We start from the raw sequence: 25,551 nt of genomic DNA, 5'->3' as shown, positions 1-25,551 counted from the left end.
GTCAGTCATTGGGCAGTTTAGGTTACGTGACTAAGACTAACCCTAAACCCTAACCCTAAAATTGTTGCGATATTGGTTATAACAAACCCTAACCCTAACCCTAAGATGCTACATACTTGTTCTTCAGTACCGTACCAATAGCACCGGGGGTTGTCCGTACAGCAACCATAAATAGACGCTTTCTACATTTTATTTATAAGCACTTTATGAAAACTCAGACACTGTACAGTGTTAAACAACTACAAAAGTCAAAAATAAACACAACTACCAATAATAAAGGTAAATAGAGAAAAATTCAGGAGTAGGAAGCAGAGGAGTTCTGTTGCTTCTCCCATCAGTTTTACAAAATTGCTCAGATATGGGATCATTCCCGGTAGAGCCCAAATTCCGCCCGCTGGAGACCAGGGTAGTTGGTGTTTTTTGTCACTAGGGGTCACCTGTGTGGAAGCGAGGGGGACTGCTCTTGCTTAATACTGCTGTTGAGCTGCTCCCATTGGCTTTTAAAAGTGCACGGATTGGCCGAAAGTGGCATCAGCGAAAAACCCTGGTCACCTCCTTCGAGTACAAATATGAGTAAAATTTAATATTTTAAACACTAATAAAAACACTAACGATCTCTGGAATAAACATTACAAACACCGTTAAGTTGGAAATATCAAATCAGTAAAACGAGCTTGTTGACGTTTTTATCTCTCTCGACTTATGACCCCCCAGGTCGCTCATGCGCATGTGTGAAAGGCTTTTTGGTTAAATTTGAATGTATTGATTATTTAAAAGGTACAATGCACATTAATAAACAGACATGCTGTAAATGAGCCAGAGTTTGTCAAAAGAGGCTAGTTTTTCATCTGGTGTCCCTGGTCAGATTTTGAAAAGGCAACCTAGAATGTACAAGGTATTGAATACAGAGAGAATACCACATGGCAAAAGTAGTAGTATAAGCAGATAAATAACATAATTACTGATAAAACACTGAGACTAAGACCCTCAGAATTTCCACACTGTATATTACAACAGGAACACAGTGCAAACAAAACAGTTAATCCATATTTAACACAAGAGAAACAATGTAAAAAAATCTAAATAACTAAAATGGTAAATAAAAGGCTGTCAGTGTGAACATACTGTAATTGGTGGTTTAAAAGCCATGTTTAGCTGCAGAGAAAAGGACGTGTTACAGTATGTTGCTGGATTATAGTTACACAAAATAACACAAATTACTTTTTAGTAATACGTAACTCGTAACTACTCGTAATACGTAACTACTTTTGAGGCGTGTTCCTTTTAAGATGATCTCACTCTGCTGGTTCGGCTTCTGATGAAGCCATTTTATAAGTCAGAGGTGAAACAGAGCTCAGTGGTTGCTATGGAGACAAGACGTAATTCAATTAGCCTTTCGGATATAGAGACATGATATTGAGCTGTGAAGAAAGTGTTTCTGCTGAAGAAACCACAGGAAAGCTGCAGTATATCTGTCCAAGCATGTGCTCAGCCTTTGGGTACATATTAAATATTTAGAAAAAGGAAAATAACAACACTTTCCTGACGGTATTCTATTTATGATAGATTTTTTTAATATCAAGGCTGTGCCAGGTTTAAAAAAGAAAAAGGAAAAAAAGCTTAGTTTATTTTATAACATAGTGTAAGAAAACAAATTATTTAATGTATCTATTTAAAATCATGTTTTTATTTATGTGCCTGGTAAGAAATAAAAAATGAAACATTTTTTTTTTTGTTTATAATGTTTGTTTTTGACAATAAAGATGTGGTGTAACATTTTAAAACGACTCCTTTTTCCGTGACAGACTATTTATACAAACATGGCAGGAAACATTGGATTGTAGATTAGAATATCTCAGTGTTCATGACCCAGGGATAAGTCATGTTCAGGATGTTGTGGTTTTTACTGTAACTGTGCAGTGTTTCCAGCTGTCCTATCAGGACATGGTGTTTTCGTAAAATTATTCATTTTTGCTCCATTTTATTGTGAGACCATCCACTTGATCACCGGTGGACTGGGACAAATATTCATCCCTGGCATTTTCTATCCAGACCAGTTTCACTACATTATCAGCGTACACTACGTAGAACAATGATTAAGTCAGTAATGCTCCACATGTGGCTTTTTATGTCTTAATTTTAATGATTATTCCCCTAGAAAACCTTAAAAGGTGGAAACTTTTTTACCTATTTCCTTTTTCCCTTTTTTTGCCCCTGTTCAAAAAGTTCTGACACTTTTTTCAGACTTAAGCTACCTTTTGCCAATAAATACCCAATTTTTTTGTCAATTTTTGCAAGTTCATATTGACACTTCTTTCAATTTTTGTCCTTTCTTGATTTTTTTTGGCACATTTCATCCAAATAAGCTACCTTTTGCACAATAATACCACTTTTTTCCCCTAAATTTTGCCTCTTCTGTTCCACTTTTATGCCCTTTTCATGATTGTTTGCCACATTTTTCCCATTGCAATTAAATACCACCTGGTTCCTCTTTATTTGCTCATTTTTTGGCCACTCTGACTGCTTTTGGCCCAATTTAGTCCACTCTCCACTGCACTTTTTTCCCCATCACTCCCTCATCAACACCCCCCCCCCCCCCCCCCCCCCCCCCCCCCCAAAAAAAGCAACGTTGCTCTCCAGGACGATGCCCGGTATGACAGATGGCCTGTCCACCCCTGCACCTGATTATCAATAAATAATAAACCTGCACATACAGTTATGCCCATAGATTTTCTCTTTCTTGCCCTTCTTGCATTTATGACCTGTATTCATTAGAGGAATTTGTGCAGCGTCAGGAACACGTCAGTCTCACTTCCCTTGAGAACAATCTTTGTTATGACGCTTCGGGTTGGTACACTGTTGATAAGTGAGGTTAGAAGACTCTCTGAAATATTAGATGTGTTTGTTTGATAGGATAGAGCAGGGCGGTGTTGCTTGGTGCCAGCCCTGTGGAGGAGCAGTTATTGGTGCTTGTTTGACTCACAGTATAAAACAATTAGGCTTTTAATGCTTCACAGAGGCACCACTGTTTGTGCTCATTTGCTAAATGGTGCATGGATGAATGGTTTTACACTCATACAAACTCTGCTGAAATTTGATTGTTATTTTTTTTTCTCTGCTAAAGTATAAGAGGACCCGGCCTGTAAGTGAAACTCTTGTTTTGCAGTTGTATCCAGAAAGCCTGCATGATTGTGTGGTAAGTTATATAGGAAAACTCAAGTCTAATTTGTTTTTGTCTGTCTGTATTTACAAGATGGCCCTGCTGTGTTGACCGGGTTCAGGATAAACCTACATTCAGGTACGGGCAGAACAGAGGCTTTACGTCTTTACATCTGTCCGTGTCTGCTGTTTCATATTTTTTGTTTTCTTCATAACACCAAAGTTTCCTCAGTGGCACAATACGTCTCTGCTTCTGTTCTCATGCATTAATCCTTTGTTCGTTATCCGATCCAGATGTTTGCGTGTATCTGCTCGATGTGCTTCCATCTCAGCTTCTACTTGTATCTGGTTCACTGTTAAATGTAGAGTGGCCTGTACGTATGTATGGCTGAGTGTTAAAGCTGTGGTGAAGCAATGTACTCCTGCGCTGCAATCAGGCATGTGCACATTGTTTCTTTATTAAGGCCCTAAATGATTTGAGCATTCGTATTGTGAACATATGTGGAGTTGTCGGACAACTGAGAATCTTTGTTACTACTGTTAGGTTTGGTACGGTACAACCGGGAAATATTCACACTTTTTCCATATTGTAATGTTCGTTCTGAAGTGTAGTTTTTTTTTCTTCTTTTTTTAATCTACACAATAATATGACAAAGTAAACACATATTTTCAAACATTTGTAGATTAACAAAGATGTATACTGAGTTCCAGAGCTCTCTGAAACAAGTTTTTTTTTGAGAAACTGTTCCATGTTTGGTGGCTGTCATGTTACGTTAGTTGTTGACCCTAGTAGCCCATTTTCTGTCTGAGAAAAACACCCTAGCATCTGATGATGCACCACCATGCTTTTAAAGTAGGTATTGTGTTAGCTAGGTGATAAGCTGTGCCTTTTCTTTAATAGATGTCACGCTTACAAGTTCAGGTCCAAAAGTTCTGTTTTGTTTTCAACAGACCAGATAATTTTATTCCTCTAGGTCTAAAAACTGTAGGAAATTTCAACGCAGGCTCTATTAAAAGATTGTGTATAATACCAGCGGATCAGTTAGATAATGTTCTTCATACATTCATGTCAAACAGCCACAGGTACTGACTAACTGCTCCACAGGACGGCACAATAGTGACACACCGTTACGGTTATGTCAGATTAACAGTATTTGATCATAATTATTCAGGGTGTTCTGTATTACCTAAGTTCTGACTGAAAAATGAGAACTCACCTGTTTGTCAGGTTACCGACAGGTGCTGGTCCTTGGAGGTACCAGTGGATCATCCTGTCAATGTGCACCATTTCCAGGGACAGTTTGCAAAGAACATATACCTACAGATGTATCTAGCTATAATTCAGCTTTCCAAGCGGTGTCCTATGAGACTCCATTTCAGTTCTAATAATGATGTTGTCACGCATATCTCTGGTGGCGTTTTTCTCTTTGAAATTACTAGAATGTGATGACTCACTGCCCTCACAAGAATGATTCCTCTCTGGCTCAAACAGAAAACCTAAAAAAAATTAAACTTACTAACCACCCATGACCTCCTCCTAGGGAGAAGAACACTGTTTATCTGCCAGTCTACTTCACATTTGTCACAATTGTTCAGTAAAGTACTTCGATTGCGGTTCTTGGTGGTTCCAAACTGCTTTCACCTCTAAACACTCGAGACCACCGGCCTTTTCAAGACATCAATACTAACTATATTTGTGCCTTGACACACTTGGAGGTCTGTGGACAATTTCTTGGACTTGCTTGTAGTTTCTTCATTGAAACATTATGTTCAACTAACTGAAATGACCAAAGATGAGGTTAAGTTTGAGTCTCAATGCAAGAGTTTTGATGCTTATGTACCTTATGTTATTGTAGTTTAAATATAAATGTACATAACTGGTAAGAAAAAAAAACAAACTTAATCATTATTAGAGATGTCCCGATACAACTTTTTCACTTCCGATAACAATACCGATATTGCAGCCTTGAGTATTGGCTGATACTGACATCGATCTGACACGATATAGGCACAAATCATATTAACATACTTTATTGGTTATTTTGTTTAGTGGAATGTTAGAAAAGGCTTGATTATTAAAAAAAAACAGACCCATTTATTATAAACCAATGGATTACATATAATTAACATTTTAGATTAACAATATTCTATGATTGAATAAAATAAACAAAAAAACAATATATAATATATTGGAGATTTTAGATGCAGTCCGATAAAATTCGATATTCGTTTTCTGGCTGATATTGGACCAATATCAATATCGGATTGGGACACCCCTAATTGTTATGGGATGTGTAGTTATATACTATAATGAAAGATTTGGTACACTTTAAATGCAATGTTAAGGTAATGTAGTGTGTTTTCTTCAATTTTATTCTTGGCAGTTTTTTATGTTGATTTGAATATGTGCCCTATAGGGCCACAACTAAGTACTATTTAAATTGTTTTTTATTATTATAATTGATTAGATCAATTTCTTATAACTTTTAAAGCTATTTTTTTAAAGCTATTTATTGTCAATATTACCCTATACAAATAATACAGAAAAGCAAAGACTGTGCTACCAGCTATTTCACTAGAATTCCAAAATTTACGTTAATTAGTTAAACTAATTAGGTAAAAATAAATGTCACCTGTAATGCCCATAATAAGCTTTTAAGTCACTTTGAGTTTTTTAACATAGCAACAGAGGGGCTTCAGAATAATCTGTAAAACAAACTTTGGCTTTTTGTAAAATTAATTGGGTGTTTCATTATTTTATTTTTTAGCTTTTTGCTTTTCTTCTATCTTTTTAGCAACGGGGAGACAAAACCTCAGGCACACAGTATTTATTTCCAAAATATACTGAGTTCATCACAAGAACATACACAATATTACAGCACTGTAACTAGGCACGAGTATGTCGTCCATAACTTGAATATTTATAAGATTATTATTGTCTGCATTAGCTAAAATGAATCAGAAATGAAGCATTCCTCTTACTGATGTTTAAACTTACTGCATGTGTTATGTGTTTGTGTGGGAAAAGGGCTGGCTGACATACTCTTTCACATCCTCTTCTCAGAACACAGAATCCTTCATGGTGACTGACGCTGACGTGTCACCATTAAGGATTTGCCATTTCTCTTTCGTAACATTTTTTCCATGACTCAGTCTGAACTACACTGATGTGACATACAGCTGTGTAACAACCACATGTTTGTCACAGCTCAGGATTGTATGGCTCGAGGAGATAACAGGCATTGACCCTGCGTAGAGACATTCCCTGTCAGTAGGATGTTGTAGTATGAGTCAAAAATAAGTTTCATATCAAGCTTTGACACATTTTACCATTTAAAAACAAATATACTGTAAATCGAGGGTTATAGTGCCCACACCAAACATATTAAACCAATATTTTCATTGATTAAGAAGCCTAACAAGGAAACCAATAGATTGGAAAGAAATTAGATGATAGGCATTGGCTTTTAGTGTATTTTACAGCTGATTTAGGACCTGTTATCATAAGAGTAACAGGAAGCTAACACTTTTATCAGATTATTTATGTCAGGCTCAGTAATTGTGATTAATTGTAATTGAACTTTTGTAATTGAGAACATAATTGTAATTGACTTTCTGAGTATAATAAAAAAAATAATTGAAAAAAGTAATTGTAACTGAAAAATGTAATTGACCCAACCCTGCTGGTAGGTAGTGGCTATGGACTTTGGTGTCTTTATTTATGCGTGGTCAGCACTTTCATCATCTGGGAATGGATCTGTTTACACAAATGATCACGTTTTACAATTTCCCGTTGGTTTGTAAACCCTCCCAACCCCCTAACCCTCCCTCTAATGTTCAACGTTATATGATCGACAGTACTTCTCATGAGGGTGGTAAAGGCTAATCTGACTGTTGTAATTTTTTTTTAGGATATCTGTTAATTTTTTATACATTGAGAGTAAATGCATTAAAGACAGGAAACAGAAGTGATAAATATATCTCTAAAGGCATTCCTTCTGGCACATTTAATATTGTTTGAAATTAGTATATATTATCAGTGAATTTAGTTCCAGGAAGAAACATTTCTTGGTGATAGGTTTATTGGCACATGACTAATGTAATTGTATAGTAGTTGTGCCAAGAGTTAAATTAAGTTTCCCTGCCTGCCATTACAGCAAAGTTGTCCATACATTACATTTTCAAAATAACAGGTTGCATCCTACGCTTTCATATTTTCAGTCTACATTGTCAATATAGCTCCTTTATCATGTGGCCTTTCTGGGAACTATATTCTTTTAGATTTGTTGGAAGGTGTGAAGACCAGGGCATGTATGTTTCTTCACTTTCCAGACACTACGAATCAAAAGGACATATGCATAATAGGTATACTAATTATGTGTCAGATACACATTTTCACGACGTCGAAAGCAGTCTATTTTGATGGTTGTGGCACAGTGTTAATAGACAAGTTTCACATCTCAGCAGCACACGTTGTGGGATTTGTGTTCTCACATATGCAGGTGTTGTCAGGGCATGGCCCTGTAATATTTTCCCATTTTAATTCAATTGAAAAAAAAGGAAATAACTATAATTACTCTAATTTTTTCTAGCTATACCAAACCAGCAAGGATCCCTGCAGCCCATTTGTTAAAGGTGAAACTCTAGCCTAAGGCCAAACTTGGGGTCATTCTCATATTCCTTTTTCATCGAGCTAATATTTCACTAATAGGCATTTTCACATGGGAAGTGGTTGTTTACTGTATAATGCACCTTTGCTATGAATAAGTGTCAGTCTGTGTCTTTATGCTGCATTTCGCCAGCACCAGCGTTCACTGCTCTGTGGTAGAGGTAGAGGTAACACACTGCTGGGCCTTTGCAACTATTTGCCTAAGCCAGGCTCTGATAACTGGCTGTGCACACTTGGACTGGGACCAAAAGAGTGAGAGAAAAGTGGGGGAAAAACAGAGAGAAAATCCAAGCAGCACGGTCACTGACGTTTCCCATAAGGCTCGTGGAAAAGTCTCTCTGTCATCTGCTCTTTGTCGTCCTCAGGGATTCATCTTGTTTAACTGATATAAACATTTCCATTCTGTTTTTTTTTTGTTGTTCTGGCCTATAATTAGCACGCAGATAACCAAGTCACGGCCTTATTGGCTCGCACTGTTGTCTGTCACATCATTTCATGCATCCATATATTGCTCGCTGTGGCCTCGAGGTCTTTGTGATCCTTGTCTAAGATTTCTTTGTAAAATGGTGGCTGTGGTTGAACGGGTGCCGATTGTGGGACTGGCAGCGGTAAAAACCAGCTTCTCTCACTTTGCCCAAGTTTTCATTCCGCCTCCCCCACAGGAAGTACTTTGTTCCCACAGTTTGGGAATAAAAAGGGGAGAACGCAGCGAGTGGAGCTGTGTGCTACACGAGCACATCCCCCCCCTGGCAGGAGTGAGCCGCGCTGGGAGAGCGAGGCTCTGCAGGAATGCTGTGTGTCTTTGTGGGAGTGTGTGTGCATGAGTGGGTGTGATGGAGCCTTTTTCGTCGCTCTCTCTATTATTATGACCACTGTCTGCATCTGAAGGATAATTTTGGATTTTTTTGTTTTTACTTTATTCAACTTTTCTGGCAGCCATAATTATAACCCTTAAAGGGATAGATTGGCTTTGTGTGAACACCAGGCTTATGCTTTTTACCTCACATGGATTTAACAACAGCTAACTTAACGTAGGATTAACCAAATCACTGCCTGACTAGGGAAAGCCTTGTTTGCAGAAATATTGTCATCTGGCAAAGTTTGCCCACATATGAAATAGAATATTTTTTTCCCCCTACATTATATTATACTTTGTTTACACAACCATTGTTTAATAGCACAAAGGTACGCAATGATTAAAAACATCAATCATACATGGTAAAAGTTGAAATATTGAGTATTTTCACTAATGGCGACATGTTTTAGATTATGCTTGGTTTCAGTCTGGAGTATTTTTTAGCATTTATTGTAACTTCCTCTTTAAGAGATTTGGTCAAAAAAGAAAGATCATACTGGAATGTTCCTATGTGAAAAGCTCTTTGGAGGAGAATTTTATCCACACTTTCAAAATGTCGGCATTGAAGCTGATATCAATTCCTGGGTACATGTTTTGTTTTTTTCATCACAGATCTAATGTTCCCTCCCAGACATTTGGTTTAGAGATTGTAAACACTGAGACTTTTCCTGGGGAGAGCTTAGCTTAGCTCAGCTCATCAATTCTAGTGTTTTTGTGAGATGGAATTGTTCTTTCAGACATGGTCACCAGCAGGAAATGATTAAGCTTTGTCACAAAGCCATTACTCTTTAGTACTTGTTAGGAAACTCAGCAATATTGTTGGATACATTACTTTAAAGTTCAATCGAAATGTTTTTTTAAAATACTAGTACCAGTGGCCCGCTTGAAGTATGTATTCATATAGTGGGAGGAGCTTAAGTAGAAGTTGTCAGTTATGGCCAAATGAGTATGTGTTTGAAAGGTTGGATGTACATACTCAGTACTCTGTAGTGTTATAAAGGGGGTTTATGTGAGGGTGCAAAGTAAATAGCATGGCTATGGGACATGCGCATGATAAATGTTTTTTTTTTTTGATTGGTGTATTTTTCTGTAATGTATGTTTTTTGCAGTCATTATGTGTATTATAGTATCTTTTTTGTATAATTATTGTTTTTTGTTGCCATTGTAGTGTGATTCTGGAGTCATTTTGTGTATTTTTGTATAGTTTTTGGTGTATTTTTTCTGCATTTCTGTTGTCATTGTGTATTTTTTGTATTTAGTTTTGTGTATTTGGAGTCATTTTCATATTTTTGTCATTGTTTTGTCTGTAATGTATGTTTTTTGGAGTCATTTAGTGTGTTTTTGGAGCCTTTTTGTATATGTTTGTGCATTTCTGTTGTTGTTATGTGTACTTTTTGTATAAACATTGTTTAGTTTTTTGTTTTACATCATTATGTGTAGTTGTGTATCTTTTTTACTGTTGTTTTGTGCATTTCTGTTGTCATGTTGTGTATTTTTTGTATAAATATTTAGTTCTGTATATTTTGAGTCATTTGAATATTTTTGTTGTTGTTTGGTGTGTGTGTGACTCTCTACTCCGTGGCTCTCACACACGCACACACTTTAGCCGCGCACATGCCTGCCCATCAGTGACTCACATCAGGCCCAATCAGTGAGACTTGAGAACTTTGCTAATGTGTCAGTGTGAGCGCGGCTGCCCAGACGCCATTCCCCCCTCTCCGGTCTAAACTATCTTCCTCTCTCTCACTTGTGTTGTGTGTTTGCGGTCCGTGTCTGCTTGACTGTGTGCACAGCGATTGGCTCTGGCCGCACATGTGACTCGAGCTCGGGTGAGGAGCTGTGCTGTGAAGTAGATATAGATGGTGCGCTAGCGTGCCTGTGGGAGGGGGCGCCGTCCCCTCCCACAGGCAGGTCAAAAGCTGAATAGGTTTCACTTCTGGGCAAACGTGAATGTGCCGTCCAGCCAAAATACAATAAAAATAAACATTTGGAAATTACCAAATTACTCCAAAATAAAGGATGCACAACTTGGGGTATTGGAAGCCGTTGACAAAGTTGCACGCATGCACGCACACAGATCTTTCTTGCTTTTAGTAGTAGATTAATAGATATTTAGCTCCTTTTGGTTATTCCAGAAAAACAAACATCAGTGAATTGAGGTAAATTTTAACTAATGCTTTTTTACATTTCAAATTTCTAAATAGTTGCACTACTACTTGTTGAACTAATTTTCTGTCTTTAAAACTGACTAAAAACCTATGGAAAAAATCCTTTACTTTGTACGTAAGCTTAATGTGTTTCTGTATATAATGTTGTATTTAAGATGCCTAAATACTGTACATGTTTTAATCTGGTCTCTTCTGTTTATGTTGCAGATGAAAGCAGTGGAAATGGTCTCAGCTCATTATTAGACAGAGCTCCACTGCCTGGAAACACAGAGGTAAAGTCTGATGCTAAAACATGCTCATGGAAAGTCCTCTGTTGTTTTAACATTTTTTTGTGTTTTTTTTTATTTTTGTCAAATTTTGAGCTTTTTTTTCAATGCTGCAAATGTGCAATAACATGTTGATCATCAGATGAATTTCACAGAAACACCTCAACTCTTTTATCTCTGTGGCTTTTTTAAAGTCACCTGTGAATAAATGACTAATTTTGACTTACGGAAAACATGCATTCATCCAAGGGAAAGGGTTTCAATCTGAAAAATGTAATGTTACAAATGGAAACATCAACGTATTCATAATATTAAACATAATACCGCTACTGCTTGTTTGGTAATCACTTATTTATTTATTTATTTTTTAACAAAAAACAAGAGCTCTGTCTTTTTCCTGCTATTGTTAAAACATAAAATAGAGTTTGAAGTAAACAAGCATTCCTTCTGGAATTCTAAGGACTAAAAACATGATTAATAAATTAGATTTTCACAACACTTTATTATATATTTAAACCCTAACAAATACAATCCATATCTTCATTTAATGTCTGAGCAGGTTTTTAATTTTTAATTTTTGTATTCATACTTAATTTTCATCAGATTATTTAAGACAGAATTAAAAGCTTGTTTGTGTAGTTTTCATTCATAAACATCATTTTTGACCTTTTGATGACTCACGCCTCCGAGTCACAAGATTCCTATTTCTCTCAATAACTCACTGTTCCACCTCTTCGATTATTAACTCCTTATATCTTCTGCAATTGTGAGTTTTAATGTATCAAATAGATGGAGCATTTATGCACAGCGCTGATCTTACATTTAGTTTTTTTCTCGAACTCATTTTAGCTGTATATACTGTAGCAGTCTAATCAGCACATTCACACCCTTCATACAAGCCAGCCTGTTGGTGAATGTGAGGCTCTGATAAACAAGGGAGGAGGAGTTCAGACATGGTTCAGCATACTAAGATCTTTGAGTTGTTATTTATTTGCAGTATAGCTGTTATTATTATTATTATTATTAATAATAATAATTTATTTTATTTATTTATTCAGTTTATTTTCGACATGGTTGCATTCACAGAAATGTATTGTTATTATTATTATTATTATTATTATTATTATTATTATTATTATTATTATTATTATGTGTCCTGCATAACCCTTTACTAAAGCATGAGGCGTGTTATGGCTCCAACATCAGAGCGAGAGCCTTCTAGCTTTTGATACATTAAACCAAAATAGGAATGAATGTGATTTCAGAGGATTATAGATCTGCTCCCTCGTCTCAGTCCACTGGGTTTTACATGTTCCGTCTCCAGGCGAGGGTTTGGAGAGAGAAAGAGGTGTTACCAAATAGTGTGCGTGTGCGGGTGCGTGCGGGCGTGCAAAGGTAAACTAATACATCTGAGCAGATATAGAGGTTTTTTAATTTTTACTTATAGTTTGTTAACATGATTCTTTTCATATACAGTTGATACATCATTTACCAACATGTTTTCTTCATTAGCTGGAAGAAACCAAGTGGAAATGTGAGAAAACTTTGTTGTGTTTCTTTATTTCACTTTAAGCTCACTATGCTTTTAAATGTGAGCGCTTATGTGACAATTGTAAAATAAATCAAGGTTGGTTTATGATAACATTTCATTTATACAATGTTTATTTCATATATTTAATTAAAAAAAAGCATTTATCAAATTAGGAACTTGCTCTTACACTGAGGTTATTCTTTTTTTTTAGGTGGTCACTTGAAACGTGTGTTCACATTATTAGAGGGAACTAAAACTACACTGGAAAGATGTGATTATACACAGACAAACAGCTGCACGCATTCTGAAATGTGTATCTGGAGTTGCAGTAAAAGCCAAACAGTTTGATGCCTGTGGTGTTGATTCTTGTAGTTATTCTGACTATATTTTGTCTGAGAAAGCTCTTCCTGTTTCTGATTTAGTCTGAAAAGCTGCAGCCAAACAAAGACACAGTGTTCTTCAGAGATGGAGTTCGCAGGATAGACTTTGTGTTGTCCTACTTGGACGATAAAGATGGAGAAAAGAAACAGGTACGTGTAATGGGCGAGTGGTGAGCCGTTGGCTCTAAGCTGCACTCAATAGTGTTATTGTGTATTCAATGCTACACCTGATATTACTGCACCAAAATCCACATCTATATTAGAAATACTGTATGTGGGGCTGCAGACAAAGTGAATGCATCATATTGGAAACAGCCCAATGTGGTATTTGAAAAGTTTGTAATTTGGTAAATGAAAACGGTTGAGTTCATTTTCTTCCTCAGAGGCAAGAGGATCGTTTGTGCCAAAACGCATGAATCATGTGATTTTTAGTCACATGTGAGGAGGAGTGAAGGGAAAAGGGGCGTGGCTTTCAAACTTTCAGCCATTTTCTGCTCTCTTACAACACACTGTAGTTTACTCATTGGGCAGCGCTAAATATAGACTAAATATAGACTCCTGGTTCCTGCCTTCAGCTTTTTATGACAAAGATACACTTAAACCGTGTTTTGTGTGTTGAAAGTTTGAGGATACTTACCTTGAAACAGTGAATCACATAGTGTTGGTTAAAAAAAACAAAAAAGAGTCAAGGGCCAATTTTCAGCAGGTCACAGCAAGCTACTATCTACTTATATTTCCAGCTTCAGGTGATGAAATGTTGCTATTTGTGTTGAAAGCACCAGATTTTGCTGTATCCGTCTCCTAAAAAGATTATTTTTCTGTATGATTTTCTCTTGAATTTTACTTTATGTTTGGTTTTCCAGTTGTCTAACATCGCCATCTTCTTGTGACTGAAAATCTGTTAATGTTAAATACATTAGTATTTCAATTTCATAATTATAAGATATAGTTAGCTCATCGAAGAAATGATGGTGGTGTCAAACTCACTTAAGTCAACAATACAATACAACACCACAAACTAAAATCTTGTTTTTAAAGGTTAATAAATAAGTGCAGAACATTATGAGGGTGCTAAAATATTTTTGGGCAAAACACTTTTACAAATGCCACAACAACTTTATAATTTTGAAAACAGACATACATAATTATCTTAAAAAAATACAAATAGCAAAACACTTTTACAAATGCCACAACGAATGTACAATTTTGAATTTTTTTTAAATACATAATTAGCTAAAAAAATTACACATAGCAAAACACTTTTCTAAAAGTGTTGCTGTAATTTGTAAATTTGTTTTCGGTATTTGGAAATGTGTTGCGATCATTTATTAATTTGTTGCGTAAAAGTGTTTTGCTCAAAACTGTAAATTTATTGTGGTATTTGTATTTGTGTTTTGCACTTCTTAGCCACCATATGCTAATAATAAAGATCTTCCAAATATTATTCCACAGCAAAGTCCTTCCTACAATGGGGGGGGTGGGAAGTTTTGTCCTTGAGTTGTTGAAATGAAGCTTATACTAGTCATGGTAGTTGCACATTTTCAGGCTGGAGCACAGGAGGAATTGACATTGAAGAATAAAGAGAACTAAAGTGTGCTTTCAAGTGATTTGTGTGATTTATTCACAGGAAAGGAGGAGGGAGTTTGAGGCCAACCTTGAGAAACAAGGACTGGAACTGGAGACTGAAGACAAATCAGTAAGAAATCCTTCTGCAGAGCACTGTCTCCACCTGGTGGAGTGTTTATAGAAGCACAACAAATCCTTCAGAGAAACGTCTTAAAGGGATTGTTTAGCATGCAACCCATACCAGTGCCATTCAGTCATTTTGGTACACTGCTTTCTAAACTCACACTACAATGATAAGTCCATGTTTGCCTGTGTGTTCTCTGCCAATAGGACTCCAAAGACCATAAAACATATTTCTTAAAGATCCATGCTCCGTGGCATGTGCTGGCCACCTACGCTGATGTCTTAAAAGTTAAAGTTCCTTTCAAAGAAAGTGATATTCCTCACGGCCAGGATGTCCCACTGGAGTGTCTCTCACAGCCTTTTCGCCTGCCAGAGCACATCATGCACCCACAGCCAGACTACTTCACCTACCCCTTTGAAAAGACCAAAACAGACTTCTTCCTCATCAACGACAAGGACACTTTCTTCCCACCGTCAACAAGAAACAGAATTGTACGTGATTTAAACACGTGTCAAGATTTGTCCTAGAAAATAAGGATGTGTGGGTATGTTTCAGGGTTTTCTGTTTCTTTGCTGCCACCACAGGTTTTCTATATTCTGGCTCGTTGTCCATATTACAAAGAAGGGCGGAAAGACAGAGACAAGACGGGTATCAAGCGGTTACTCAGCAATGGGACCTACACAGCAGCATTTCCACTGCATGACGTAAGAATCTATCTATCTATCTATCTATCTATCTATCTATCTATCTATCTATCTATCTATCTATCTATCTCTGTCTATCCATCCGTTGTTTCGTATCAAGTTATCTAAATGACTTTTTGAACTTGTTACAATGAATGATCCCTGCTAGCTTCATCAGTGCATTCACTGTGAACCCTTTGTAAATGCAAAAATAAAATGTGATTTCTTCAAAACAAGGGCATATATTTAAGGCTGTTGCTATAGTTCCGGACCCGGACCCCAGACAAACCGGACTATAGCCCCCTTAATGGCCAGCAAACAAGAAACTAAAGAGGCTAAAGACTGTGGAGGCTAGTAATGTTACAGCTTTGTTGTGTGTTTGGGTGCCAGAATAGGAGGAATAACGTTAGTGGATGTAAATTAAAGTTCATAAGATTCCAGCTGACACGCATGCCCAGAAAACACAAAGACAATTTTGGTTTTGCCTCCAGGCTAAGCCCCGCCCAACAAAATACGTCACAGTGTTGTAGAATTTGCTGCGTTAAATATGTTAACATGAAAAAAGATTTATGTCAAAAGTGGGATTCAAACCCACGCCAGCAGAGGGAAGAATCCTTGAGTCTGACCACTCAGCTGTCCGGCAGTGATGGAACTGCGCATGCGCACAGGAAGTGCCGGAACTATAGTCCGGTTTGTCTGGGGTCCAGGTCCGGAACTCTAGACACTACGTATATTTAATGTGGACATAACACAAGCATGGACCTATTTTTTAATTTCTTTAAAATTTTTGTTTAATTAAAAATAAATAATTAAATAAATAAATAATAATAATAATAATAATAATAATAATAATAATAATAATATTTAAAATCAAAATGTAACGTTGTTATCATAATTCTTCTAATTAACTATGTTATCATGGAAATTTGTTTTGTGTTATACATTTTTACTGTGTGAGTCTTGACCCCTGCAGAACCACTGAGACTGACTCAATGAACTCTAATGCTAACCGTTAACATTAGCATTAAGGGCTGGCAAACTATCAGTAACAATTGTGTTTTGCTAATTCTACTGATTTTAAAATAGCGTAGCTGTACCAAGTATAAAACCAAGATATTTCATGAACATAAACAGAAATACTATGTTCAGAATTGTGATTAAATTCAAAGAATGTGTTACAGTAATGATAGATGACATTTATCTGCCTAACTTATTCAAGACTGATGGTTGTCCTAGGCGTTACTTTTACAAAAACATTTATTCTATCATTCTTAGCTCTGAACTAACTGTGTAGGATACTGGATTTGACCTATTCATAGACCATTAGCAACATACATTCAACCAGTCAAGGAAAAATTCAAGCTATAGTCCAGATAGAGAGACATACACTGATATTTTTTCACAATAAATTGACATTTGTCCTTTGAAACAATGTCCAGAAAAGGTTTAACATATTCTTGGGATTGTTTTGCTTATCTGCCCATCATACTTTGTATGATGCTAACAGTGTAGATACTGGAAACGGGCACGAGATGCTGGGTGTGAGAGTGAGCGCTACAACTTGTACAAGAACTGGGCTCGCTTTCTGATTTTTTACAAAGAACAACCGCTGAACCTCATCAGGTAAACACATGTCACGTAGGATTCAATAGCCATAGTCAGGGTCGGGGTCAATTACATTTTTCAATTCCAATTACATCTTCAATTATCCAAGTTCAGTTTCAACTCAGTTATGATTACGGTGACCGGGATTTTTTCCAATTACAATTAAAATTACAATTATATTTTTTTTCCCCAGAAGTAAATTACAATTATGTTCTCAATTACTAAAGTTCAATTGCAATTAATCACAATGACTGAGCTTTTAATAAATATCCCCATAAAACATAACCTTTCTCTTGTGTTAGCTTTCTGTTAGCATCTCTTATGATAACAGTTCAGTTCTGACTCACGTCTTAAGTCAGCTGTAAAATACACTAAAAAATATTATCTGTTAGGCTTCCTTATCAATTAAAATATTGGTATATTTTGGTGTATTCGTAATATTTTTGGTGTGGGCATCTGAGCCTTTTTTCTGTCAGTTTACTCCTAGATACAGATTATTATTATTTTTTTTCTTTAATGGTAAAATTATCCTCAAGAGAACTGACAGGTAGTGAGAAAAGTTCATGTGAAATACATTTGAATAATTGTTAACTACATATCATTATTGTATAACTTAGTTATTAAGTATGTAAGTTATAGAACTGTAACATGGTTACTGAGATTTGCATTTAATTAAAATGTAAATGACAATTTTTGTATAAATTCCATGCAAATTACAATGATAAAGTCATTTACCTGAACTCAATTACAATTCAATTACAGTTCCAAAAGTAATGCAAACTTTTCCAGTTACAATGAATTGACCCCAACCCTGGCCACAGTCATCACTGATATGGATTTGTGAAATTAAAGTGATCGATTGATTGCAGGAAGTATTATGGAGAGAAGATTGGGATCTACTTTGCTTGGCTGGGCTTCTACACAGAGATGTTGTTCTTTGCTGCGGTCATGGGCTTCTTATGTTTCACCTATGGGCTGCTGAGTTACGATGACAACATATCAAGGTTAGTCGCATTTGGAGTTCACAGCATTTTGCTTTAAGCAAATTTATCACAATTTACATTTGCACTCTTAGGTATTTTAAATAGAGCCGAACGATTTATTGCATTTGCGATATTCTCGCGATATCACAAAACACGATTTTCTTATCGTAAAGGCTGCAACTTATTTTTATTTTATTTTTTTCTTGTCCTGTCTTGTATTGTCCTGTCAAGTTCAGAGAGTGTTTTAGAAGTGCATTCCACATGTTTACATGTTTCATGAAACGTGAAGTTAGTTGGATATGTTGAGGAGGTAAAGCCACAGATTTGTTTGCTTTATTGTTGTGATCTGTGCTTTAAAAAGTATATTTATTTAAAGTTTAAATAAATCTGAAATTGTTTAATTATGAGACAGATTAATTTTATTGCTTTTGTTTATTGAAAAATACACGACAAGAGGCCCTTGACAAAAGAATCACATAGGAGAAAAAAAATCGCAATTAGATTTTTGATTAGTTTTTTGGGAAACAGCTTTAGTTTTTAAATGTATGGTCATCTAGAACTGCAATAGTCTAATTTTAGGAGATGGGAGCATGAAATCTTCTTGATTAAATCCTTACTTGTAGGTTTTTTCCAGTTAGTAATTTAGATTGTTCTTGTTTTTAGTATTTGTTTGTTTTGTTTTGTTGCTATTCTAAAAAAAAAAATCTCATTACTGGTTTTGTTCTCCAATTACTCTCACAAAGTCCACAAATATTAAATTAAATCCCTTAATTGCTCCCATTTATCCAGGTTGGGGGCAACAGTACAACTTTATAAGAATAAATAGAGTTTTTAAAAGTTTGGACTTTTCTGTGTGAATTACATCTAAATCAGCAGATATCAATCTTCTACTCTGCTTAAAAAGTCTATATTTACACTTTATTTTATTCTTTTCCAGCAAAGAAATATGTGATCCTGACATCGGGGGCAGCATTGTGATGTGTCCTCTCTGTGATAAGAAATGTCGTTTTTGGAACCTCAACTCAACATGTCTTTCATCATGGGTAAAATAAGTATCTCTAAAATGTTATTACATGTAATATTGGTATTATCTGTGTTTGGCAATGATATTTTTTTTTTTGTTTTTTTTTTTTTACATCAGTCTTTAATTAACTGTATATTTAACTTTCAACATCCTCCCCCTTGTCGTCTCTTCCAGCAATCTCACCTGTTTGATAATGAGGGGACGGTGTTCTTCGCCATATTTATGGGGATCTGGGGTAAGTGGGTCCATCAACACTGAAATGTGTGTAATAGCTTCAAAATACTTTGTTAGTATTACTTTGGATACACTGTAATGACAATTTAATTTTCACTACACACTAGGGATGTAACGATTAATCGTAAGGCAGTTAAAAATCGATTCATAGGTATCAAGGTTCACATCGATGCTGTGAAAATTGAATCGCAGTACTTTTTTAACCAGCAGAGGGCGCTATCCAGAAGTCATGGCGGCGGGCGAAATCTGCTAATACTTTCTTTCTGGCCGCCTTCTACTCTTAAACATATTCATAAATGATTCCTTACCCCTTTAGCACCAAAAGAATATCTGTAATATTAAGTGAATATCTGTAAAAGTCACGTTTTTCTATTAGCTCTGTCTGCTAGCATAGCATCTCTTCTTCACTGCACTTAGCTGCATGCCAACCGACCACTGGGTTACCAGCGCCCTCTGCTGGTTCAAACAAATATCTGACGCAAATACAGTGAAGACTGTTTTTTTTTTTTTTAAGGTCCAATTGTTAAGTTACAAAATACATTTTCAGTTGCACTTTTAAAAATAAAAATAACTATTATGCAGTTTTGTATTGTTTACTATGGAACCAGAATTTAAATGAATAGGCTTCTTCCTTTGTATTATTCCTTTATTTATTTCATTCAAGATTTATTTTAGTTAAATTGCATTGTTTGAATAGTTCATCAAGGGATTCTTTTGACAATGAAAAATAAAAGGAAAATAGTACAGTATTTTCTAGTTTTTTTTTTCCCCAAAAAAAATAAAGGAATATTTTTCAGTCATTTAAGTACAGTCCCATTTTGTGAAATTAATCGTGAGAGAATCGTATCATGAACCCAGTATCGTGAATCGAATCGTATCGGGAGTTGAGTGAATTGTTACATCCCTACTACACACTGTATGGCTAAGTGTGAATAGTTTGAGTCCCGAACCATGAAGATTACACTAGGTAAAGATTTTATTTTGTTTCTAATCGACTCAAAGGATATGATGAACTGTCCAACATTAGTCAGCAGATAAAGCCTGCATGCGTTGGGCACATTTTCTCCACGTTTGTGATTGGTCTGACGCTGCAATGTCCTCCCCTTTCATGGGGGCGCGCACGTTGCCAGGTTGGAAACACTAGGCTTAAGTGAACTTGTTGACAGCCAGCTTCATAGGACAGAGATATCCTAGATATACTTATCCAGCTTCATATTACAGGCCCTCTCTGTTGCTTTGCTCACCATAACAATGCTCTTCCTGTTTTAATAACATTATGCATATCTAACAATTGCTAATCTCAGTCTTTTTTTTGTGCCACTGCGTCACATTACTTAGCATTTTGACTGCCAATTTTACGTGGGTTAAAGGTTTATTATTATTATTCATAATACTAATTTAATGTAATTTTTTCAGCGAAAAAATCAGATACCTAGTGAATGTGACCTGAGTTTATCCTTTAAAGGATTACTTTTTCCAGATATTTACATTTCACCACTTCACATGGAAGAATGTTCCTTCATTTAACCTCCTTTAGCTCGGACAATATATTATATATTACATATTTTATTGTTTACTATTTAATTTGTTCAATGTAAAATGACCTTGAGAGGTTTTGAAAGGCGCCTGAGAAATAAAATGTATCGTTGTTATTATTGACAAACCTGCCAACTCAATTCTTTTACATAAAATGTACATAGAATGTAGTACTAAAATGTTAAGAACTAAAGTGCCACTGAAACACATTTCATTACAAGCATATAAATATTATTAGAGCGCAGTGTGCTGAAAATTGTTTGTGAACTTTCCAACAGTGACACTGTTTCTGGAGTTCTGGAAGCGTCGTCAGGCTCGTCTGGAGTACGAGTGGGACTTGGTGGACTTTGAGGAGGAACAGCAGCAGCTTCAGATTCGACCAGAGTTTGAGATCCAATGCACCAACAAGAGACTCAACAAAATCACACAGGTACTGAGCAAAACACAATGATTTATGAAAATATGTTTGCTTGATTAGGTGCACAATAGACCCAAAGTTTAGATGTTTGTGCTGTATTTGTTTTGAACAGACACATTTAAATAAAAACTAATCACTTTAGGGACAAAATCAGTTGCAGAATTTGAAAATAATTGCTGTTTTCTCAGGAAATGGAGCCTTATCTCCCAGTCACCAGCAAGTGTGCACGCTTCTGCCTCTCTGGAGCAACAGTTATATTCTGGGTAATGGATTTTTCATTTCACCACATGTTGTGATGTCTGTAATTTGACTGAAACGTGGCAGAGGATTATATACACGCCCACTGACTGTGTGTGTGTATGTGTATGCTCTCATCAGATCTCTCTGATTGTGGCCTGCATCATTGGGGTCATAGCATACAGGCTGGCCGTGTACGCAGCTTTTGCCAGTATAATTAAAGACCCCATGAGGAAGATCCAGCTTGTGGGAAGATTCATCACCCCACAGCTCGCCACGTCAGTCACTGCCTCCTGCATCAACTTTGTCATCATCATGATCCTCAACTTCTTCTATGAGAGGGTGGCCATCTGGATCACTGACATGGGTGAGCTTTTAGTAGAGGAGCAAAAGTCATCTCACTCTGACATATCATTAGTGATGGTAATATGGTTGTTTGTTCTATTTCCCACCTGTAGAGATCCCTAAAACTCACCTGGAATATGAAAACAGGCTGACGATGAAGATGTTTCTATTCCAATTCGTCAACTACTACTCCTCTTGTTTTTATGTGGCCTTCTTCAAAGGAAAGTTTGTTGGTTATCCTGGTGCATATTCATACATGTTTGGCAAATCCACCAAACTGAGAAATGAGGAGGTGAGCATTGACACAAGGATCTGAGCTGCATTAAAGTCTTATGCTGCTTTCACACCGAATGCGTCTTCTGCTACACCGGACGCATCTGCTGTACGAAACGTACCGCAGGGTCTGCAGGATCAAAAAATGTCCCCATTCGCTTCATACGCACATTTGAAGCAAAGCCCCGCCCACTAGCAACACATCCAACTCGGTGAGTTTCACTGCCTGCTGAAGCGAGGAGCTGCGCTCCTTTTTCTCCTCTCATAAACATAAACCACTAGTGAAAAAAGCCGGTGTGATTAGTGGCTAATGCTATCCTAGCTTAGTGCCGACTTTCAGAGATGGAAACTACAGAGAGAACTTTTACCTGCTACTACCACCTCCTCGCTGATTCTCCTCCACGCCAAATCCTTCGTAGTCCGGTCCCGGTTATAAAGGCTCTGTCATACAGCTCCAGGTGGTCACACACAGCTTCTACTCCATGGTTGAATAGGTGAACAGACCGGTGTCCGTGTTGACGGCCTGACATCATCGTCAACAAAGACTCTGATTGGCTTTCGTCATGCAAAACAGTCACAGGAGTTCAATATTTTCAACTCTTCCGAATGTGCGGATATGCGTAAAATTGGGAGCACGCTCGCACGGCCAAACACACTTGACGTGTGGATCGGACCGCACCGCCGCACAGGAAAGATTTCACATCTGGGACGCGCCTATTCATTGACCTTGTATGTAATCTGGACGTACGGACATTTTGTGACGCATCCGGTGTGAACGCAGCATTAGGACAACTATATTTCTGATGACAAAGGCATTTTTTGTTTGAAAAAACATTCTAAAAATTAGCACTCAAAAAGTGCAAACCTCCACCAAGCGCTAAATATCCTCTTTGCCAGATATTAGCCGTTATCTGGATCAGTGATGCTGATCATTGTACCACGGTCATTCACATTTTAGACAAGGGGTCACCAACACGGTGCCCGCGGGCCCCGCATGCTGCAGATTTTGTGTATGGGTTGGGGTGTGTTATATATAATATGATATACCTAAAAAATATATTTTTTTACAAATTTTAATGTTTTATGATTAGTTAGAAGTTGTTTGTTAATAATTAGTAAAATAACATCATAAGGATTTTCTATTTAATGTAGAAAATGAAACAATTGAATGAATTAGGAGAAATAAAGTGTTGCCTTTCATACAGTAGGATAGACACAGTAGGTCCAAATTAGGGTTGAACGATTTTGAAAATAATCTAATTGCAATTTTTTTCCTCAATATTGCGATTGCTCCTCTTGTCATGTATTTTTTCAATGAACACAAGCAATAAATCAATCTGTTTCATAATAAACAATTTCAGATTTATTTAAACTAAATAAATATAAAAGATAAATTTTAAACAACAATAAAGCAAACAAATCTGTGGCTTTACCTCTTCAACATATTCAACTAACTTCACGTTTCATGAAACATGTAAACATGTGGACTGCACTTTTTAAACACTCTCTGAACTTAACAGGACAGTACAAGACAGGAGAACAAAAATAAATAAATAAAATGAATCGCAGCCTTTGCAATTAGAAAATCCCGTTTCATGATATTGCAATAATATCGCAAATGCAATTAATTGTTCAGCCCTAGTCCAAATGTATGGACACCCAAATTTTGGGGAAAAATTGTGATGAAATGCACAATCCTGCTCTGATCCAGATGAAACTCAAAGAAATAATTAATGAACCAATCTGAAATAACTGAGTAAAATTTTCTATAAATCGGTCATTTACAAACCGAAATGCGAATTTTGGAAATTTTAGCAATAATGAGAGATGGAGATTCAGAATCAGTGTATTGATCCGTATCCCCTCCAAAATGTAATTTTCCGTTGTGTAAGATATCTTTGATCAAAATTTTGTCAAGATCCGTTAATCCTGCCAAGAGAAAAACAAATAATTGCATAAACGCCAGTGAAAATATATCGCCATTGGCGGAGGTGCCAATAAACTCCTTATTGTGTCAGGGCAGCTAAATTTAATGGAATTTGTGTTGGTGATCAAAGTGTAAAATCTAAATCTTCTTTATGTGTCAGTGTGATCCCGGAGGCTGCCTGATTGAACTGACCACACAGCTAGTGATCGTCATGGCTGGAAAGCAGTTATGGGGAAACATTCAAGAAGCTCTGCTGCCGTAAGTTTCCTTATCAGAGTCGCATGGAGCAGGAATCTGTACAAGCTCACAGGCAACGCTTCATAAAAATTCCAACATAAAGAAGCAGAAAATCACATTTGAGAAGTGAGACTGCTGCGGCACAATTGATCTAAAGGTGTGTTGTCACGCACCACTCTTTGAAATCAGGTGTGATGGGGCTAAAGCATGGGGAGGGATGCCCTGACCTTGAGTTTGAGACCCAGTATATGCATATCCACGCTTTTGGAGAAAGTTAAACACCTCCATCAAACTCCACACAGAAAAGCCATGAGGTCACAATATCCTTAACCTTATACTTCTCATTAATTCACTTGGATTATAGTGCATTTGGAATCAGCTGACCTTCATAATCTATTTTAGGTTAAACATTAAAGGCACATGCAGTTCATCCTCCTTTTCTTTTGTGTCAGATACATACAGTGTTAGATTAAACCAGATTTCTCTACTCCTAAAGGCAGTTTACACCTGAACAGGTACTTCAATTATCAAGTAATTGTCTTTTCATTGCTGCCTTTTAGTTTCTTAGTCTTTAGGTAATACCAGGGTTGAGGTCAATTATAATTGTAATCGCGTAATTGATAATTAATTACAATTGTGGCATATTTATAATTGTAATCGTAATTTTTTTAATCTCTTGCTGTTGTAATTCTAATTAAATTGTAATTGAGTTTAAATAATTGACTTTTAATTGTAATTGCCATTAAAATTCTATTAAAAAAAGTAAATTAAATTGAACTCAAAACTGGGGAACCATGTTACAGTTCTATGTACAGTTATACACATATGTAGATAACAATTATTAAAATATGTATATAGCGGTTTGAGATCACTATTGTTGTAATTTGCGCTATACAAGAAAATGTACTTAAATTGAATATCAAGCTGTCCCACATTTGATCATTTAAAAAACATTTAAATCGACCGGTTTACAGACACAAAAGAGGTTCTGACACCCACACCAAAAACATTAAAATCCATATTTTCATTGATTAGGAAGACTAAATAAGTGGGAAAGAAATTAGATGATAAATATTTCTTTTTAGTGTATTTTACAGCTGTTATCATAAGAGATGCTTATGCTAAGCTAACCAATTGAAATTGAACTTTAGTAATTTAGTAAGCTAAGACAAGTGGAAGGTTAACGTCTATTAGGTTATTTATTTTAGGCTCAGTAATTGTAATTGAACTTTAGAAATTGAGTATGTAATTGTAATTTACTTTCTTGGGATAAAACATTTTTGTAATTTAATTGTAAAAAATGCTGGTCACTGTAATCGTAATTGAATTG

The 25,551-nt window shown here is 36.2% G+C and overlaps 1 protein-coding gene across 2 annotated transcripts in view; it reads left to right on the top strand.

Annotated features, from left to right (window-relative positions):
• Positions 1 to 25,551, top strand: part of ano5b (anoctamin 5b) — a 34,506-nt gene that overhangs the window by 4,321 nt on the left and 4,634 nt on the right. Inside the window, exons 2-16 of one of the 2 annotated variants that reach the window (XM_028438560.1) lie at positions 3,254 to 3,298; positions 11,060 to 11,124; positions 13,072 to 13,179; positions 14,657 to 14,725; positions 14,926 to 15,210; positions 15,304 to 15,423; positions 16,910 to 17,025; positions 17,877 to 18,011; positions 18,928 to 19,033; positions 19,189 to 19,249; positions 21,063 to 21,214; positions 21,391 to 21,465; positions 21,581 to 21,806; positions 21,898 to 22,076; positions 24,145 to 24,242. In XM_028438560.1, the coding sequence (XP_028294361.1) occupies positions 3,254 to 3,298; positions 11,060 to 11,124; positions 13,072 to 13,179; positions 14,657 to 14,725; positions 14,926 to 15,210; positions 15,304 to 15,423; positions 16,910 to 17,025; positions 17,877 to 18,011; positions 18,928 to 19,033; positions 19,189 to 19,249; positions 21,063 to 21,214; positions 21,391 to 21,465; positions 21,581 to 21,806; positions 21,898 to 22,076; positions 24,145 to 24,242 (1,840 nt within the window). The remainder of the gene's footprint in view (positions 1 to 3,253; positions 3,299 to 11,059; positions 11,125 to 13,071; positions 13,180 to 14,656; positions 14,726 to 14,925; positions 15,211 to 15,303; positions 15,424 to 16,909; positions 17,026 to 17,876; positions 18,012 to 18,927; positions 19,034 to 19,188; positions 19,250 to 21,062; positions 21,215 to 21,390; positions 21,466 to 21,580; positions 21,807 to 21,897; positions 22,077 to 24,144; positions 24,243 to 25,551) is intronic. The other variant, XM_028438570.1, reaches the window with a different exon arrangement.

The sequence above is a fragment of the Gouania willdenowi genome, chromosome 3 (assembly GCF_900634775.1).
Source record: "Gouania willdenowi chromosome 3, fGouWil2.1, whole genome shotgun sequence".
NCBI lineage: Eukaryota > Metazoa > Chordata > Actinopteri > Blenniiformes > Gobiesocidae > Gouania > Gouania willdenowi.
The sequence above is the reverse complement of the archived record's forward strand: the minus strand, read 5'-3'. Positions and strand labels throughout refer to the sequence as shown.